Genomic DNA, 18,147 nt, shown 5'->3' with positions numbered 1-18,147 from the left:
ATGGGAATTCAAATGTATGGGAATAGGTCGTGCTTGTATGTAGCAGTAGAATGCGGGCCATCGGTTGTCGGTCTATCCGTAGATTGTAATTATACTTCGTAGGCACATCACATGCATATTGAATGTCATACGGACGTCCACTGTGGTAATTTCTGCACACTCCTTTGCCAAAGAGGACGATTTTGTGAAAAGACACCTCTTGTTGATCATCTCTGCCTCTCTGTGTTGAACGTATGAAGACTACAGTTGCATAACACACCGCGGAAATCGGCACCCATGGCTACCCAACCATCCACTGCACCGCCCAGCGAGCGATTTGCTCCAAAGCAGAGGCTCTCCATACTGCACGGTCCCGTCGAGCCTCCCCTCGTTGATTTAAATCTCGGCGAACTTCTCGAACTCCAGACCTACCAGCATGGCACGAGGGAGTGTCTCGTCATCCCCTGGACCGGCGCACGATGGACCTACAACGACCTCAACCATCAGAGCCTCTTGCTCGCCCGGGCCCTCCTGGACATGGGCATCGGCGTAGGTGACAGGGTCGGGGTCATGGCGGGCAACTGCGAGCAATACACTGCCATCTTCTTTGCCGTCACTAGAATCGGCGCCATCCTCGTCATTCTGAACAATACCTACACCCCCACAGAGGCTATGTACGCCCTCAAGTTCTCTGGTAAGTCATACAGGGCGACTTATGGTCTATACTATACATACTGTATATCCTCAGTTGTAGGCCTAACCCTGACGACTTTCGAAAACTAATACAATGCAACTCAGATTGCAAAGTATTCTTTACCACACCACAAATTGGACGCCTCGACAACCGTCGTCTCCTTTCCGAGCTTCAAAACGAAGAGGAGGGCAGGAAGCCCAGGGTAATCATCATTCGGGGTGAACCAGGGTCGTATCGGACATATGACGACTTGATCAAGTCAAGCATCCGTCAAGACACAAGCAATCTCGAGCGAGTGATGAGAAGAGTCGTGCCGCACCAGGTATGCAACCTCCAGTTTACCAGCGGCACCACCGGTCTCCCGAAAGCTGCTATGCTCACTCATCAGTAAGTGACACTCCATCCAAACGAAGTCCTTTTATGCTTCGCACATGCGGGAGAGAGGGAAAGAAAAAAAAGAAAAACTCACGCCACATTTAGCAACCTCGTCAACAACGCCCGTTTCATAGGCGACCGCATGCGCCTCACCCCTTCCGACGCGCTCTGCTGCCCACCCCCGCTCTTCCACTGCTTCGGCCTCGTCCTCGGCCTCCTCGCCGTCGTCACCCACGGAGCCAAGATCGTCTACCCCGCCGAGGTCTTCGACCCCCGCGCCACCTTCCGCGCCCTCCGCGAGGAACGCTGCACCGCCCTCCACGGCGTCCCCGCCATGTTCGACTCGCTCTTCCAAGCCGCCGCCGCCGAAGCCGCCGAACAAGGCCGCGCCGAGCCCGACTACCCGCGCAGCATACGCACCGGCATTGTTGCCGGCGCCCCCGTGCCGCGCTACCTGATGCGCCTCATGGTCGACCGCCTCGGCATGCGCGACTTCACCAGCAGCTACGGCCTCACCGAGGCGTCGCCGACCTGCTTCAACGCTTTCACCGACGACGCGCTGTCGCGCCGCCTCACGACCGTGGGGACCCTCATGCCGCATGCCCGCGCGAAGATCATTGACCGGAACGGGAATGTCGTGCCCCTGGGCACGCCTGGGGAGCTGTGCATTGCCGGGTACCAGCTTTCCCCGGGGTACTGGAACAACTCGGAGAAGACGAACGAGACTATGGTCCGCGATTCGGCGGGAGTTTTGTGGCTGCATACGGGCGACGAAGCCGTTTTTGACCGGGACGGTTACTGCACGATCACGGGACGATTCAAGGACATTATCATTCGAGGTGAGTTTCTTTCTTTTTTTTTTTCTTTTTCTTTTTCTTCTCCTTTTCCCTTCCCACTGACACGAGACAAATTCAGGGGGCGAAAACATCTACCCCCTAGAAATCGAGGAACGCCTCATGGCCCACCCCGCCATATCACGCGCCATCGTCGTCGGCCTCAAGGACGACCACTACGGCGAAGTAGTCGGCGCATTTGTCGAGAAGGACGAAAACAGCCTCCGCCCCTCCGACGACGAAGTCCGCGACTGGGTCCGCAGGCAGCTGGGCAAGCACAAATCCCCCGCTCACGTCTTCTGGCTGGGCGAAGATGGCGTCCCGGCGCATGTGCCGCTGACCGGGAGCGGGAAGGTGAGGAAGTTCGAAATGGCCAAGCTGGGTGATGAGATTCTGCAGAATAGGAAGGGTGTTTCTGCCAAGTTGTGAGGGAAGGTCCTTCACTTCGCGGAGAGAATAATAATAATATATGCTCACAGTAGCGTGTATGGACATATTATGGGAAAACTGACCTAGAGGCTAGACAACACGGCGAAGGGGTAGCATGGTTTCCGCATCTCAGTACGGAGCATACAATGCCTTTTCTCTTGCTTTCATGGATTCGATAGAAGTTGATGTATCCAATTTTGCTTTTCTTTTATACTCGACATGTCTTATATTTCCAATACGAACTGATGCGGATCCGAAAACCAAAACTCCGATGGTATAGATCACAAGGGAAAAAAAAGAAAAAAGAAAACCCCCCCAGGAAAAGAAAAATCGAAGCCCGAGCAGAGCTGGTCTCACAGCTTCGGGACCAAGCCGATGCGCATACCGCCAACCACCTTTTCGTTGTCACCCAGGGGGCAAAGCTGGAAAAACCGCTCCCTCGAGCAGCGGACAAAAGCGCTCCGCTTATGCGGCAGGTCGACAAACTTGTCGAGCCCAAACCCGTGCATCAAGTCGTACATGAGCACCGTGTCGTTGGTCTTCTTGGGCTCGCCGACAACGAAGGTGGTTCGAGGGTCGTCGAGGAAGAGGTAGTGCATGAGGGACGACCACCAAGCGCTCACGCGATGGGGGCCGCGAAACCGCACGTCGCCGACCAGGGAATGGCGACCACGGTCCCAGTCTTGGGCATCGTAGTAGCCGCCGAGTTTGTCCTCCTTGGCCCAATACACCTCAAAATAGGCGAAAAATGTGCCTTCCCAGGCCGCAAGCAAGGCGAACTGGTGCGGGTCGTCATGGATCCGGCCAAGGTACTCGCGGTGTTGTTCCAAGGTGCCCGTCTCGTTCCAGCCCTGCGAGACGCGCGGGTCGTTCTGCCACTCATGAAAGAGACGAAGATGCTCCTCGTCGTGGTAGTCGAGGCACACCATGGAAAACGTCTCCTTGAGGTGCGGGATCCAGCGGCTATAGACCACCGCGCCGGGGGCAGGCTTCGCCGGGCGGATCGGGTGGCATGCTTGCTGGTGCAGAGTCGGGTTCGACGGGTCACCAGCCGGGGTAAGGGTCATGGTGTGCTGAAGCGGCGTCAGGGGATAGGAGGAGAGTGGGCGCGAGGGCGGCAGGGAAGAGGGCGACTCGGAAGGGAGCCAGGCGGCGCGGGGGCCGAAGGGGGAGCCGGCGCCCTGCCAGAAGGCGCTGCGGAGGAGAACGACGGTGGTCTTGGTCGGGGTAGATTCGGGTGCCTCCTGGCCGGCCTGCACGGGGTGGTCGATCGCCAACAAGACGTCCTTCAGCTGTTGTCCCAGAAGGGACGCGGCCTTGCCACGCAGCTCCCACCGCGCGAGCTCTGCGGTCGGCTGAATGGTGAAGAGAGCATAGACTAGCAGCCATGCTTGCGCCAGAGTCGGCGGATGCGGGCCATCCCAGGAAGACACGCAGCTGGGAGACCGTCTTGCACGAGCCCAGGCACTGTTGTTGGAGTCCGGTGGCAGCTCGCTCGACTTGAGGAAGGCCGGCTCGGTGAAGTAGAAATCGGCCTTGTGTAGGGGTTCTGGCAGAGACTGAGGAGACTGAGGAGACTTTTGCGATTGGTTGTCACGGGCGATCAGCTGGTAGAAGTGTAAGCCCCCGTCCTGGGATTTTCCGGCGAATTCATCGCGGCTGAAGGCTCTGCGGATGGTGTACTCGGCGAGATGGGGATGGGGGAGCTTGAGGAGCGTGTCGTTGGAAGAAAAGCTCGAAAGGGACAGAGCGCCAGTCATGATGAAGATTGATACAGATGATAGGTCCTACAGGACAATGTTGCAGCTAGGGGAGGATCCAAGAGGACAAGCTCAGGGTAAGTCCAGAGGAAGGTAACAGGTGTGAAGCAACAGGGCGACGACGACGAAGGGAAAAGGAGAAGACCGGAGGGGGAAAAAAAAAGTAGAAAATAGAAAAAAAAAGGGAAAAATGAGCACCTTCACTTAGCACCTCAAACTACTCAAGCCCTCGATCCAAACACGTCAGTTCATGTAGGGGACCCTGTCTGAACTGCGGGCCAGGATTGGGTAGTTCGGCGCAGTCGTCCAGTTCCAAGGTCCATACTCCGTACTCCGTACTTGGGAAAGGTTCCTTTTCTTCCTCGGCTAGACATGCCATTGGAAGGTAAAAAGAAAAAGGCGGCAATGCTACCAAGAAAGGAGTCCCAAGAAAGCCGGAGGTGTATCCGTATCGTTGCACTCCATACCGTCTACCGTGGTTCGAAGATGATCAGAGGAGCTTCACAGGGACAGGAGGCGTGGGGGGTGGAGACGAGGGGCTGGGAGTCTCGGTACCACAGGGGTACTTGGAGCACGAAGTACAACGGCAACAGGGCGGATCAGATAATGCACGGAGTAACTTTAGTACCTCAGGTACTTTAGTGGATGTAGGAATACTAAGGTACGAATAGGTATACGAATACTCTCACGCTTTTGCTGTGGCTCCTGTCCGGCTTCGGAGGGGATAAAAATGGGGATAACGACCGGGGGGGAGATGGTGCGACAGTCTTCGGATCAGATAAGAAATTATCAATGCGGGCACCCCCACTTTCTTTTTCTTTCTTTCGATTTTCTTATTCGATTTTCTTATTCTGTTGTTAATGTCTTGGGAGCTTTGATTCGAAGGAAACGAATTCCAAGGCTATGGGTCTACTATGTAAGAACCCATCGTCATATTATAATGTGTTGAATGTGTCAGTTATAAAGTAGCATAAGAGAGTATTATTCCGAATATTCTCTTTTCTCCAGCTTCCACAGTTCGTACTAAAATAAAAGCATTTATTCTTTTTCCTCACTTTCTGACTGTCTTGTTCTGTACGACAACCACAAGTATCATAACCACCACCAAAAGGAAAGCTGATCATATTTCCTACGGAAGCGCAGTAAAAGACGATCACGAGCATAATACTAAAGGTAGTAGTATTACTTAGGAAGTGAAGGCAGAATTTGTGATTGTAGCCGTCGTTGGCTCATTAACAGGTATCTATAACGCCTTAATATATAACACCGTAGCGAGTCATCTGCTTCTGTCATGAACCCATTCCTTACTTGGCCGAGTAGTAGGGCGTACTGGTGCCATCACGGACGCCGTCTCCCACCAGGCGACTGCTACGCCCTCGCTATTGGGGTTTGCGTTTCACAGCATCAGAAGCACCGTGGAATCCTCCCATTCCACGGCTCAGCCAGCACGAGGTTGTTTCAACAGTATCTGGCGAAAAAAATCCGCCCAAATCTTTGACTGGCTGCCGCTGCGTTGTGTCGTTGTGTCGTTGTGTCGCGTGGGATTGAAAACCATCGCATCCTTGCATCTTTGACCTTGAGCAGACTGCATGGGGGTAGAAGCCATTCATTAATGATACATTAAGCGGATACCTCAAGGGCGGATGGCGCATCCTCTTCGGCAGCAGTCTTGCCTAGTTGCATGTAGTTCCAGCAGACTGGCGTGCATAGCAGGTCAGTAAATGCCATCTTCCTCTTCTGGGCTGTCTCTCTCTCTCTTCTTCTTCTTCTTCTTCTTCTTTCTGGGAACGGTAACTCACTCTGGAAGCCCAAGTCATCTCGGAAATACGCCTGCATCACGTCCTCCCCGCTGATGGTGCCCTCGGGTCCACAAGCCACGGCCTTCTTGCCGACCGCCAAGCCGATGACGGGCGGGAAGTAGCTAAGCTCCTGAAACTGCGGCTCATGCCTGCCTTCCCCCGCCGTAAGCATCTCTAGCATGCGCTGGTGGCAGTTGTACGCCGCGAGGTGCCCCATGTGCATGGCGCCGCCGCACCGCTTGATGCCAGACCACCGCGCAGCGTCGCCGACGACGAGGTGGCGGTCGACGTCGTACAAACCGTCGGCGGGCTCGAGAAACAGGTTCGGCCGGATGCGGGCGTAGCCCTCTTCGTCCAGCGCGGCGGGCGGGAGGAATCCCGTGGAGGGCTCCGGGCGGGAGATGGCCATGACGACCTCGCTGGCCAGGAGCTTGTGGCCGTTTGTGAAGCGGACCTCGTAGCGGGCGCGGCGGTGGGTGGCGGGGGAAGGCCCGGAAGGGGAAGAAGGAGAGGGGAGCTTGACCGTCTCGGCGACGCGATGGCCCAGGAGGACCTCGACGCCGGCCTCGCGGAGGAGCTCGAGGGCACGCGTCTTGCATTCGTCCGGCAGGCCCTCGGACGAGAGGAGCTGGTCGCGCGAGTGGACGAGGGTGATGTTGATGTCTGGGCGGATGACTTTGAGCTCGGCCGCCATCTCGATGCCGACGGCGCCGCCGCCGACGACGATGACGCCGTCCGGCGCGTTGGTCACGGCGTGGATGTGCTCCTCGGCTTCGAGGAGGAACTGTTTCCGCAGGAGGGACTGCGGGACCACGGGGAAGACTCGCCGGAGGCCGGACCCGACGATCAAAAAGTCGTAGGAGAGCTCGCGGGGTTCTTTGGTCATGTGGGCGAGGACGGTGGCGGTCCTTGTGGCCGTGTCGACCTTGTCTACGCTGCCTTGGACGAAGCGGACATGGGGTCGCTGGAGAGCTGGTATATCCTGGAACCGCACCCAGGTTTTGGAGGCGTAGTCGGAGGAGGCGAAGGCCATGGGGCCGCCGATCAAGTGGACTTTAGAAGAGCAGCGGTGTTTTGTTAGCAAGGGGTTTTTTATTTCCTTTCTTTTTTTTCTTTTTCTTTTTTTCCTTTTTCTTTTTTCTTTTTTTCTTTTTTCTTCTTCTTCTCTTTTGGAGGGCCCTTGGCCGTGAACTTTGAATAGAAGCTTCGACTTACAGAAGCCATCTCGTTCATCGACTATGGTGATTTCGATGGGAATGTGTCTGAACTGGGGGTGATGTTTGTATGGCTGGTGTGACATTCGTGGAGACAGACCATTGCACAGGTCGAGCAGGTTGAGGGCACTCGACAGGCCGGCATATGAGCAGCCTACGATGAGAAACCTGAAAGGAGAGACGACGTCTGGTAGAGAACCCATGGTGGCCCGCAGGGAGGATGTGAGTACCCTTTGCTCTCCGTCTCCGTCTCCGTCTTCTTTTTCTTTCCTTCTTTGCAAAGGGTTCAACAAAGTGTTAAGGAGAAGGATATGATGGACTCAAGTTGGAAGAATGAGGATTGTTTGCACCCGAAGGAAGAGAAGGGCAGGACTATGACTATGCAAACCAAACACCGGGTAATTGTCAATTACGAATACTCGAGAAAAGCCAGGGGGTGGAGTGCTGGAGGAACGGAACAGGTCATTGGGAATGGCCTCTCTCTATGAAGGCCACCCTGTGAATATGTCATGTCGTTCCGAAACAGCTCCGGAAGGCAAGGCGCTATTTGCCGAGCGGTCATTCTCGGGCCAGAGAAAGACAAGGACAAGCAACGGTAGAAAAAGAAGTGAGGGGTGGTGGTGGTGTGGGTGTGGGTGTGGGTGAAAAGAGAGGGGGCGATGGAGAGGAATAACGAGAACAACCACGAGGTGGATCATATTTCATGATCCCTGTGACACACCATTGATGAACCGGCGAATAAGAACAGACCACTGGAGTTATCAGATCTTTTTTTCCTCCGTGGCCCCTTCCTGGGACATCTGCAGGTTGATGGGTAATTAAATTATTATCATTTTCGTGCTTCTCGGCTCGACTTGCCTCATTTCTTTTGGCCTGATGATCATGTTCCGCTTCTCATGATTGGGTTCTTCGACATGCAGCCACGTAATAAGACGTAATACGGTTATGGAGAGGACACTCTTTGCGTAGTTGTAGGGATGAATCGGGGGGGACTGCAACGGAAATGCGCGATTTTTTCTCTTTCTTTTTTTCTTTTCTGGAGTCGAATCGAACGAGTTGTGATGTTGAGATTCAAGAACCCTGCTTCCGAAGTACTCCGTACCCAGGGATACGCCAAGACGATTTATCTGATCCGAGCAATCTTCCTCGGCCCAACAATCTGATCCGAGGACCCGTGGCCGAACGCATCACTCTGATGTACGAAGGAGCTCCCAGGTCAGATCAGATCGTTGCTGAAGACAAATTACCAGAAGCTTTACGACAACGACTATACCATACGCTTGTTTCCTTTTTTCTTCTTCCTTTTTTTCCCCGTTATAATTGACGAGTAGCCGTTTGTCTGATCATGGTGAAGACATTTTGAACCCCGAATAGACAGATATATATGCCCGATAGTGTCTACGAAGGGCAGACTGGAGAACTGACTACTTAATTCGGCCATGAAGTTTTGCTCCTAGGCAGTTTCGACTCCACTACTTTCTATTTTGTATGTATGTATTATAGTATCTTAGGTATGCGCAATTATCATCTCTCAATTCCAGGGGGCAGGGCTGCCCCGGTCCGCCAGTATTGATCCCGCTTCAGACGCCAGATTTCAGCGAAGGCTGTTGTTTCTTTGCAGGGTGCAACCGACGACATTGTGCGGTGCTCTATGGTGTACGAAGTACAAAGTAATTACGAATAATTTCTACTAATTAATTGGTAATATCAGTAGAGGTTTGAGTTCAGCTCAGTTCTTGGACACCTGGCTGAAACATTAGCCGTAAATGGTCATATTGACTCAATAATTCGTGGCTGTCATCACAAACCGCTCTGTGGCTTGTGTGACCAGCCAGCTCACCGTGTGGCTGTACCTAAGGTACCATACCATTAAGGTACGTTGGTATCAAGGTCCACGTGGGCCTTTTTCCGATAACGCACACCGCCAAAATCCTTGCGGTACCCCAAGCCAAGGCCAAGGGACCTGCAACCCAATTTCTTGAGCTTATCACCAACCAACACGCATTCTGCCCAGGTCCCCTCAAAAGCCACTGACAGCGTTCGCGGTACACATCCGCTAACCATTGCCCACCATATCGTACCACCAAGGTTCCCCCGGTCCCTCCTCTCTCCACCAAGCACATCGTACCCGTCCGCTCGTTCGACTCGAAGAAAATCGTCCTTCGAACAGCGGTCGCGATAGAGGAGGGGACATTGCAGCACTTGCACTTGCACTTGCATCGGGCAAGGGTGACGAGGACGACGGGGCTTACGAACTTTCCGACTACCAACACGTTCGGACGCGAAAAGACCGCGAGGCGAAACACGCTCGTCGAGAAGAGAAACGGTTAGAGAAACGGCGGTGGCTCGAAGAGCAAGACGACATGAAGTTCTCGCACAGCATCCAATTCAATGCCGTCCCCGACTGGAGCAGCCACTATATCGCCTATAGTAACCTGAAAAAACTGTAAGTCATCCTGCTTGACGCGTCAATTGAAGGAAGAAAAGAAAAAGAAGAGAAAAAGAAGAAAGAAAAAAACGTATTGGGGCTGACTGTCGTCCTCCAGCATCTACCAACTCGAGAAAACCGCACTCCAGCCTGCAGGTGACGCCGAATCCCGCCCGCTCATCCACGATGAAGAACCCGAGGACGTCTTCAGCCGTGCCCTCGGCGTCGAGCTAGAGAAGATCTCTTCCTTCTACGTGACGAAAGAAAGGGAACTCCTAGACGAGGTAGCCGAGCTCATGAAGGATGTCGGCGACTTTCTCCACGACCAACAAGATGGCCATCACTACGCCGCCGACAGGCTACACGGTCATCGAGCGCCCGGTCATCGCCGTTCGGCCTCCCTCGGAGATGGCATGGACGACAGCGATGACGAGTACGATGAGGATGAAACCTCCGGTTTAGCCAAGCGGCGAGGGAGCACCTCCCGTCGCAGGACGTTGGCGAACTTGTTGCATCAGTCTGTGGACAGCATAGCGGACTCCTCCGACAGGCCGAGGTCGTTGCGTCGAAGCAGCGTTGCCATAGACGACTACGCCGAGCAGTCCTTTCTCCACTCGCCCAGCATCTTCCTCAAGAAACGCATCACCGACCTCTACGTCCAGCTTTGCGAGCTCAAGGCCTACGTGCAGCTGAACAAGACGGGCTTCAGGAAGGTCCTCAAAAAGTTCGACAAGATCATGGACAAGGACCTCAGACCCAAGTACATGGCGGCCCACGTCGAGCCTGCCTACCCTTTCAGGGAAGACACCCTGCACGCCTTGGAGGAGAATATCAACAAGATGATCAAAGCCTACACCGAGGTCATCGCCGAGGGAGACGAAGAAATGGCAAAGCGGGATCTCCGGTCTCACCTACGCGAGCACGTCGTTTGGGAGCGCAACACGGTGTGGAGAGACATGATTCGCATGGAACGCCGCTCCGAGGCCGCGACCCTCGGCCGCACCCTGCTCGGCACCGACCCCGGCATGGGAGCTAGGATTCTTCAGGGCGACGACGAAGTCCTTGCCTCCACCACGCAATTCATGACCCCTCTCGGTCGACTCGTCCTGCCTCGATGGCTGGCAAACTCTGCAGTGCTGACCTTGGGAGCGTCGATCGCCATCTTCTTTGTCCTCCTCTTCGTTCCCATCATGGACAGCCCCGAACAACAAAATTGCCTGGCGCTCTTGGTCTTTGTGAGCATGCTCTGGGCCACCGAGGTGCGGATAAAACGATACTCGTTTTTTTTTCTTTCAATTTTTTTTCTCCATCCCCCAACGCTGTGAAGCCCCAACTGACTTACCTATCTGTAGGCAATTCCGTTATTCGTCACCTCACTGGCGATCCCGTTTCTCTGCGTGATTCTTAGAGTCATAAGATCCGACGACGAGCCCCATGCGAGAAGGCTTGGGGCCAAAGAGGCGACCACATACGTATTCGCGGCCATGTGGACACCCGTCATCATGCTTCTCCTGGGCGGGTTCACCCTCGCAGCGGCGCTCTCCAAGTGCAGCGTCGACAAGCGGTTGGCCACGCTGGTGCTGAGCAAAGCGGGCACGACGCCGCGGACCGTGCTGGTGGCCAACATGTTCGTGGCCGCCTTCGCGAGCATGCTCATCTCCAACGTGGCCGCCCCAGTGCTGTGCTTCTCCATCATCGAGCCCATGCTCCGGACCCTGCCGCCCGACTCGAACATGGCCAAGGCCGTCATCATGGGCATCGCGCTGGCCTCCAACATCGGGGGCATGCTCTCCCCCATCGCCTCGCCGCAGAACGTGGTGGCCATGGGCATCATGACGCCGGCGCCGACCTGGATCCAGTGGTTCTTCATCGCCATCCCCATCGGCGTCATCTCCCTCGTGCTCATCTGGCTACTCCTCCTCATCTCCTTCCGGCCCGGCAAGGGCACGACCATTGCGGCGATTCGCCCGATCAAGGAACGGTTCACGGGCGTCCAGTGGTTCGTCACGGCCATCACCCTCATCACCATCGGCCTGTGGTGCGCGAGCCACCAGCTGGAGTCGGTGTTTGGCGACATGGGCGTCATCGCCATCATCCCCATCGTCCTCTTCTTCGGCAGCGGCCTCTTGACCAAGGAGGACTTTAACAACTTCCCCTGGACCATCATCATCTTGGCGGCGGGCGGCCTGTCGCTCGGTAAGGCCGTCAACTCGTCCGGCTTGCTGCACACCGTCGCGCGCATCGTGTCGACCCACGTGGAGGGGATGAGCCTGTATGGGGTCCTCGTCGTCTTCTCGACGCTCATCCTTATCCTCGCCACGTTCATCAGCCACACGGTGGCGGCCTTGATCATTCTGCCGCTGGTGTATGATGTGGGCAGGAACATGGGAGAGCCGTATCCGAACCTGCTGGTCATGGGCGGCGTTCTCATGTGCAGCGCTGCCATGGGTCTACCCACCAGTGGTTTCCCCAATATGAGTATGTTCTCTATTCCCCCCCCCCCTTCTTCTCCCCCCCCCTTCTTCTCCCTTCTGCCCCTCCTTTTTCTTTTCTCATCACTTTACTTCGTTTCTTCTGATTGACCCTCTCGGTACAGCGGCAATTATGAAGGAGGATCCAACAGGCCGACGATACCTCCGTGTCAAGGATTTCATCAGCACAGGTGTTCTCAGCAGCGTGGTCACGCTCATTGTATCGGTGACCATTGGATACGGAATCATGAGGTTTGCCGGGTTAGATCCGTGAAAAGGGAGAGGCGCGTGGGCATTTTCAAAGGGCAAGGCGTTCACCAGAAAGCGGTAGCGGTGTGAGCGAGGTTGAAAAGCCAAGCATATTTGGAGTTTGTATTTAAAAGACTGTTACACTGAGCAGGTTATGGTGGGAATTTGGGAGGCGTTTCTACTTCGAATATCTTCGAGTGGAAATATGCTGTCCCTTCTACGGGGTCTCTCTAGACTAAGGTAGAAATGGTGGTGGCGGTAATAGGGTAAGGAGTGTTCTGTAAGGTACCTATCATATAATACTTTGTAGCCTCAAAATGAAGTACGGAGTAGGTACCTTACCTAGGTAGTCGGCCTCATCTTATTCGTGCTGGTACCGCCGTCACGCGTGTACCAAGGACTTTGTAAAACGACGGAAGTTCTCCACTCCGACATCCGACAGCTCCACTGACGTCGTCGTCTTGTCCTCACTGGTCACGTTGTACCTCTCCATATTCCGTGGTCGGGTCACACCTGAGAGGTACCTTACTTCGTACCTTACCTACCTTACTCACCTTACCTCCTACCAAGCTACGAGGTATCGACTCGAACCGCCCCCAACGCATCTTCGCTACTCGGCACAATTCCACATCTGACCTTTCGCACGGTCATGACGTTGACGTGAATTGAAACTACTTCTACTCATTGCTCTCACACAGCTATACCCTACTCTAGGACTTTGGTTCCCTTTGCATGAGCGCATCCCGACTCTGAGCTCGTGCGGTCCCTGGTCGCCCGCGAGCTGCTAGGTGCCATGCTTTCGGCATTCACAGCCCACCCTATTATCGAGCTGAAGCAGCGCGACAAGTCTAAGATTGAAACAATCCTAGCTTATGGTATTGACGCTTGCTTGTCATCTGTTATGTTGCAAACCAGGCTAACATCTAACCTCCCCCTTTTCTCCTCCCGAGCATTGTAGGCGATCGCATCTTGGTCGGTCTCAACACAGGGGCACTCCGCGTCTACCGTCTGAACGAACTCGATCCTCCTCCCGCCCATGCCAACGGCTCATCCGCAACAAGCCCGCCGAAAGGTTCTACCGCTGAACAACCGCCGCCACAGACGACGAAGAAGCCCACGGACCTGCTGCGCGAAGTAGAGAAATTCTCCCCGAGGGCTATCGAACAGCTTGCCATCGTCAAGGAGGCGAACATACTGGTTTCTTTGTCCAACTACCATGTCTCCCTCCACGACCGCCAAACATACCAACTCGTAGAGACATTGTCCCGGACGAAGAACGCTTCGTGTTTCGCCGTCACCTCCAACATTGTCAAAGACCCTGCGACCGGCATCCCCGAGATCATCAGCCGCCTCGCCGTCGCGGTTCGCCGACGCCTGTTGATATGGAGCTGGCACGAGAGCGAGCTCAGCGAGGATGTGGCGGAGATCACCCTGGCCGAGTCGATACGGACAGTGACCTGGGCGAGTGCGACGAAGATCGTGTGTGGCATGAACGCCGGCTATGTCCTGGTCGACGTCTTGACGCAGGACGTTCAAGACATCTTCTGTCCCGGGAGCAGCGCGTCTGGGGGGCAAGCGAGCCGGTTCGGACAGGCGAGCAGCGCTGGTATCGCGTACATGGGGCTTGGCGGGTACATGCCGAAGCCGCTGGCTGCTAAGCTTGCCGATGGCGAGATGCTGCTGGCCAAGGACATCAATACGCTTTTCATCACAGAGGAGGGCAAGCCCATCGAAAAGAAGTGGCAGATCCCATGGGTGGCGGCGCCGGATGCCATTGGGTACTCGTACCCTTACATACTCGCCCTACAACCACCTTCGAAAGGCTCCTTGGAGGTCAGGAATCCAGACACGTTATCATTACTGCAGACCATATCCCTTCCCGGTGCCGCGCAGCTGCATTTCCCGCCGCCGAACGTCAGCTTAGCCCATGCCGGGAAGGGGTTCCATATATCGAGCGAGAGATGCGTCTGGAAAATGGGTGCCACGGATTACGATTCGCAGGTCGAGGAGCTCGTGGCGACCGGAAGGCTTGACGAGGCCATCAGCCTCTTGAGCATGCTCGAAGATGCTTTGCTCAAAAATAAAACCGAGAGCTTGAGGGAGGTCAAGATGACCAAGGCCGAGGTGCTCTTCAAGCAGAAAAAGTTCCGAGACTCGATGTACCTTTTTAACGAGGAGGGAGTTCATGCTCCTCCAGAACGCGTCTTGAAACTCTACCCCCCCTCCATTGCCGGAGAACTCTCGGGCTGGGAGCAGACCCAGCAACGGGACTCGGTTGACGAGGAACGGAACGAGGAGGACGGAAGCCCGGCGAAGGCAAATGGCGAGTCGGCCGATGCACGTGCACATGCACATGCACATGCACACGCACATGCAGATACCAACGCAGAGCTGCCGCCGCCGTCCCCAGCATCAACAGTGAGAGGCGCGGGAGGTTTTGCGAAATTATTCATGGGTGGCCGGTGGGCCCATTCAGACACATCGTCTGTCACACCCAAGAAGCAAGAAGCCGACACCGAAGAGACAGCCAGCGTCAAGGATAAACAGGCCGATGGCCAGCAGCAACCGCTCGAAGGGAAGGATCTTTCCGATGCGGTGCATGCCCTGACGGGCTACTTGGTGGGCACGCGGACTCGATTCCAGCGGGTGCTCGACCCCGCCACGGGGAAGCTGAAGCGAACCGATTCGAACGGCTCGACGGAAGAGGCGTTAAAGAGCCTGATGTCGACTCACCATGACGAAACCGACCAGCAGGTCGAGGACGAGCTCCGGGAGGCATTCCGGCTGGTCGACACCTCCCTGTTCCGCGCTTACATGTTCCAACTGCCCCAGTTGGCAGGCTCGCTCTTCCGCATTCCCAACTTTTGTGACCCGGATGTCGTCAACGAGAAGCTCCTCGAGCATAGCCGGTTCACGGAACTCGTCGATTTCTTCTACGGCAAGAAGCTCCATTCCCAAGCCCTCGACCTCCTCAGGAGGTTCGGCGCCGCCGAGACGCCGGACGAGTCGGCTCCGACGTTGCATGGCCCGCAGCGCACGGTGGCGTACCTGCAGAGCCTGCCGCCGTCGGAGATCGACCTCATTTTCCAGCATTCCAAGTGGACGCTCGAGGCGGATCCGGATCTGGGGATGGAGGCCTTCCTGGCGGATTCGGAGAACGCCGAGACGCTCCCCAGGGACCGCGTCGTGGACTTCCTTGCGGGGATCAGCGCGGGGCTTGAGGTTCGGTACCTGGAGCATATCATCGGGGAGCTTAACGACGCGACCCCCGAGTTCCATAACCGTTTGGTGGAGCTGTACATCAAGGGGCTCAGGGGAGACAAGGGTGACGAAAAATGGGAAGATACGATGGGACGTTTCTTGTCCTTTTTGAGACGGAGCCGGGAGTATAGCCTGGGGAAGGCTTTTCAACTCCTTCCCAGGGATGGTATGTTGACCCCGCCCCTTTTACTGCCGGTGGTAGTACCAAGGCTTAGCATGACTGACATTGACGGCTGCTCAAGATCCTGCATTCTACGAGGCACGGGCCGTAGTCTTGTGCAACATGGGATCGCATAAGCAAGCTCTGGAGATATACGTTTTCCACATGAAGGATTACGTGAAGGCAGAGGAGTATGTCTCCCATTTTTCTTCATTCGTCGACATTGCATCGCTAACAGTTTCCCAGATACTGCAATAGAATACACCGGGGCGATGGCACGAGGCCATCATCCCCAGACGGCGTGCGACCGACGTCGTTGGATGATGCGGAGGAAGGCGTGCCTTCCATCTACCACACCCTCCTGTCGCTCTACCTGGCCCCTCCGCCGCCTCACGAGCGGGCGCTGCAGCCCGCCCTCGACCTCTTGTCAAAGCACGGCTCGCGGCTCCCCGCGGCGTCCACGCTCTCCCTGATCCCGGATACCCTCCCGGTGGGCCAGCTCGAATCGTTCCTCCGCGGCCGCATCCGGTCGGCCAACAGCATCGTCAACGAGTCGCGGATCCTGGCCGGCCTGCGCGCGACGGAGTACATCGCCAGCCAGGCGCTGCTGCTCCTCGGCGACGGCATCCCCGGCGGCCAGGGCGGGCGCAACAGGCGCGTGGTCATCACGGAAGAGAGGTTGTGCGGCGTGTGCCACAAGCGGCTGGGCGGCAGCGTTGTGGCAGTGTTGCCGGATAGCGCGGTCGTGCATTACGGGTGTCTGAACAGGGCGTCGTCTTCGGCACATAGGTCGGACGGGGCGAAGGCGGGGAGCTGGAGCCGCCTGCATACCTGACCTGACCTGACCTGACCTGACCTGACGTATTGACGTGGGACGGCGTTGCGACTGGGAATGTTGAAGTACGAGATGAGATGGAGGGGCAAGCAGGCATGGTGGCGTCGCTCCCCTTTGTCGACTTTGCGTGCTCAAAGAACGGCTTTTCCTTCTTGTCTCTCCATGGGGTTTATCGGAGAAATCTGCATTTGCACAGGGCATCATGACCTGGTATTTTTGTTTTCGGTGGTGGAAGGTGCATGTCGTATAGCAATACCCTCTCCTTTTTCTTCTTCCTTACTTCTTCTTTTCTTCTTCTGTTGCTTTGTTGCTCCTCAGTCTAAAGGTAGTCATATGTCGGCAAGATAACCTCTCCCGTTTCGAGGAGTCGGGCTCTCTTCTTTTTTATTCCCCGTTCTTAACTTTTACTCATGCGTCATTGTTCGGTCGTTTACTCAGGACAGGTCGTCATAGCCCGATGGACAAGTGAGTCCTTCTTTTTCTTCTCTTTTTTCCCCCCCTTCAGTCTTCATCCTCGACGATTTCCTCGCCGTAGTTCTCTTCCTCTTTCGCGTCGTCGATGCCCCTTTGTGTAGCAGCAGCTTCCGCCTTCTCTTTGTCCATCCGCCGGGTGAGTTCCCGGTTGATATCGCTCTGAATTTGGGCGGTGGCGCGGCGGAGAGCGGCCAGGTATGTAGACTTGTCGTCGACGCAGGATGTTGGCGGGGCAGGCAGTTGGCTTTGGAGTTGGAACGAGTCGCTAGGGGCTTTGTAGGATGCTGAGAAGAGCATGACCTGTTCTCCGGGTGCGCCGGTGGCTTGATTCTCTGACTCCATGGTGCCGAACAGGGAGTGTATTGGTTGATAGTGAGGCGTGGGGGAGGAAATTGTCGTGTCGCTGTGAAAATGTCGGAAGAATATGGTACTAAGGTAGACCTCGCGTGGAGGGGTAGACTGCTTACTAATCCTGTACTTAAGTACCGGACAAGGAGTCATTGGCAAATGACATCATCTCGTCTTGTCATCCCAAATGAGTCAAATGAGTGGTCGTGTCGCATGGGCACACGGACCACGACGTGGTCCATAGGGGATCCAGGGGGGATCCACGCTATGACTAAGGACTTCGGATATAACAGGGGCGGATACCGGAAAAGACCGGATAGGATCCAAATGACTTAGTACCCATAATAGAGTCTTCACCACCTAAATTAAGGGCATAAGAGACTCTCCTAGATATAACTTAATATAATATATATACACGAGATTTCTGCTCTACTAAGTTAATTATTTAAGTGCCTATTTGACGTGCGATAGTTATAAGCCCGGTTTATAATGCCTAAACAATAAATATTAATAAGGCTACCCCTATTCTACTACAAAGAAATAATTACGTCTATATAAGCACTCTTAAATAACTATTATTAATCTAATTAGAGTAATTAAGAGATTAATTAACCTACCTATTAATTAATTAACCGATAAACTAATAAAGATATCTTCTAATATATCTAACGCCGAATAAAAGGCGGCCGCTATTACCCTTATTAACTAAAGGGATTAAGCAGTTTAGGAGCGCGTTATACATAGTAAATCGGCCTCTTACTAGGATAACTACCTAAATCTAAAGCTAAGCGATAAGGAGGCTAATGCCTATCTCCTCCCTATACCTACGCCGCTTAAC

General features: G+C 54.9%; 4 protein-coding genes across 4 annotated transcripts; 2 read left to right on the top strand and 2 right to left on the bottom strand.

Annotated features, from left to right (window-relative positions):
- Window positions 1–276: 276 nt before the first annotated feature.
- Window positions 277–2,310, top strand: SODALDRAFT_272253 (AMP-binding enzyme; the record flags this gene model as incomplete). The annotated part of the gene is made up of 4 exons (XM_028607824.1): window positions 277–673; window positions 778–1,060; window positions 1,154–1,887; window positions 1,964–2,310. 4 exons carry the CDS (start codon window positions 277–279, stop codon window positions 2,308–2,310), a joined length of 1,761 nt encoding a protein of 586 aa, XP_028468040.1.
- A 49-nt stretch (window positions 2,311–2,359) lies between these two features.
- Window positions 2,360–4,301, bottom strand: SODALDRAFT_329917 (aerobactin siderophore biosynthesis protein iucB). Its single transcript, XM_028611080.1, has one exon. It carries the CDS (start codon window positions 4,068–4,070, stop codon window positions 2,664–2,666), a length of 1,407 nt encoding a protein of 468 aa, XP_028468039.1. The 5' UTR covers window positions 4,071–4,301; the 3' UTR covers window positions 2,360–2,663.
- A 1,389-nt stretch (window positions 4,302–5,690) lies between these two features.
- Window positions 5,691–7,286, bottom strand: SODALDRAFT_338088 (FAD/NAD(P)-binding domain-containing protein; the record flags this gene model as incomplete). The annotated part of the gene is made up of 3 exons (XM_028612749.1): window positions 5,691–5,767; window positions 5,870–6,922; window positions 7,085–7,286. The coding sequence occupies 3 exons, from the start codon at window positions 7,284–7,286 to the stop codon at window positions 5,691–5,693; spliced, it is 1,332 nt and encodes a 443-aa protein (XP_028468038.1).
- A 2,160-nt stretch (window positions 7,287–9,446) lies between these two features.
- Window positions 9,447–16,487, top strand: SODALDRAFT_321616 (SPX-domain-containing protein; the record flags this gene model as incomplete). Its single annotated transcript, XM_028609637.1, has 11 exons — window positions 9,447–9,529; window positions 9,630–10,770; window positions 10,864–11,989; window positions 12,108–12,234; window positions 12,476–12,497; window positions 12,542–12,560; window positions 12,969–13,106; window positions 13,190–14,572; window positions 14,609–15,658; window positions 15,735–15,843; window positions 15,911–16,487. The coding sequence occupies 11 exons, from the start codon at window positions 9,447–9,449 to the stop codon at window positions 16,485–16,487; spliced, it is 5,775 nt and encodes a 1,924-aa protein (XP_028468037.1).
- Between the last annotated feature and the right edge of the window lie 1,660 nt (window positions 16,488–18,147).

The sequence above is a fragment of the Sodiomyces alkalinus genome (assembly GCF_003711515.1).
Source record: "Sodiomyces alkalinus F11 unplaced genomic scaffold SODALscaffold_2, whole genome shotgun sequence".
Lineage (NCBI taxonomy): Eukaryota > Fungi > Ascomycota > Sordariomycetes > Glomerellales > Plectosphaerellaceae > Sodiomyces > Sodiomyces alkalinus.
This window is presented reverse-complemented; position numbering and strand designations above follow the sequence as displayed.

Excerpts from the sequence above, each read along its gene's own strand:
- SODALDRAFT_329917 (XM_028611080.1), bottom strand. The coding sequence starts at position 4,070 with ATGACTGGCGCTCTGTCCCTTTCGAGCTTTTCTTCCAACGACACGCTC.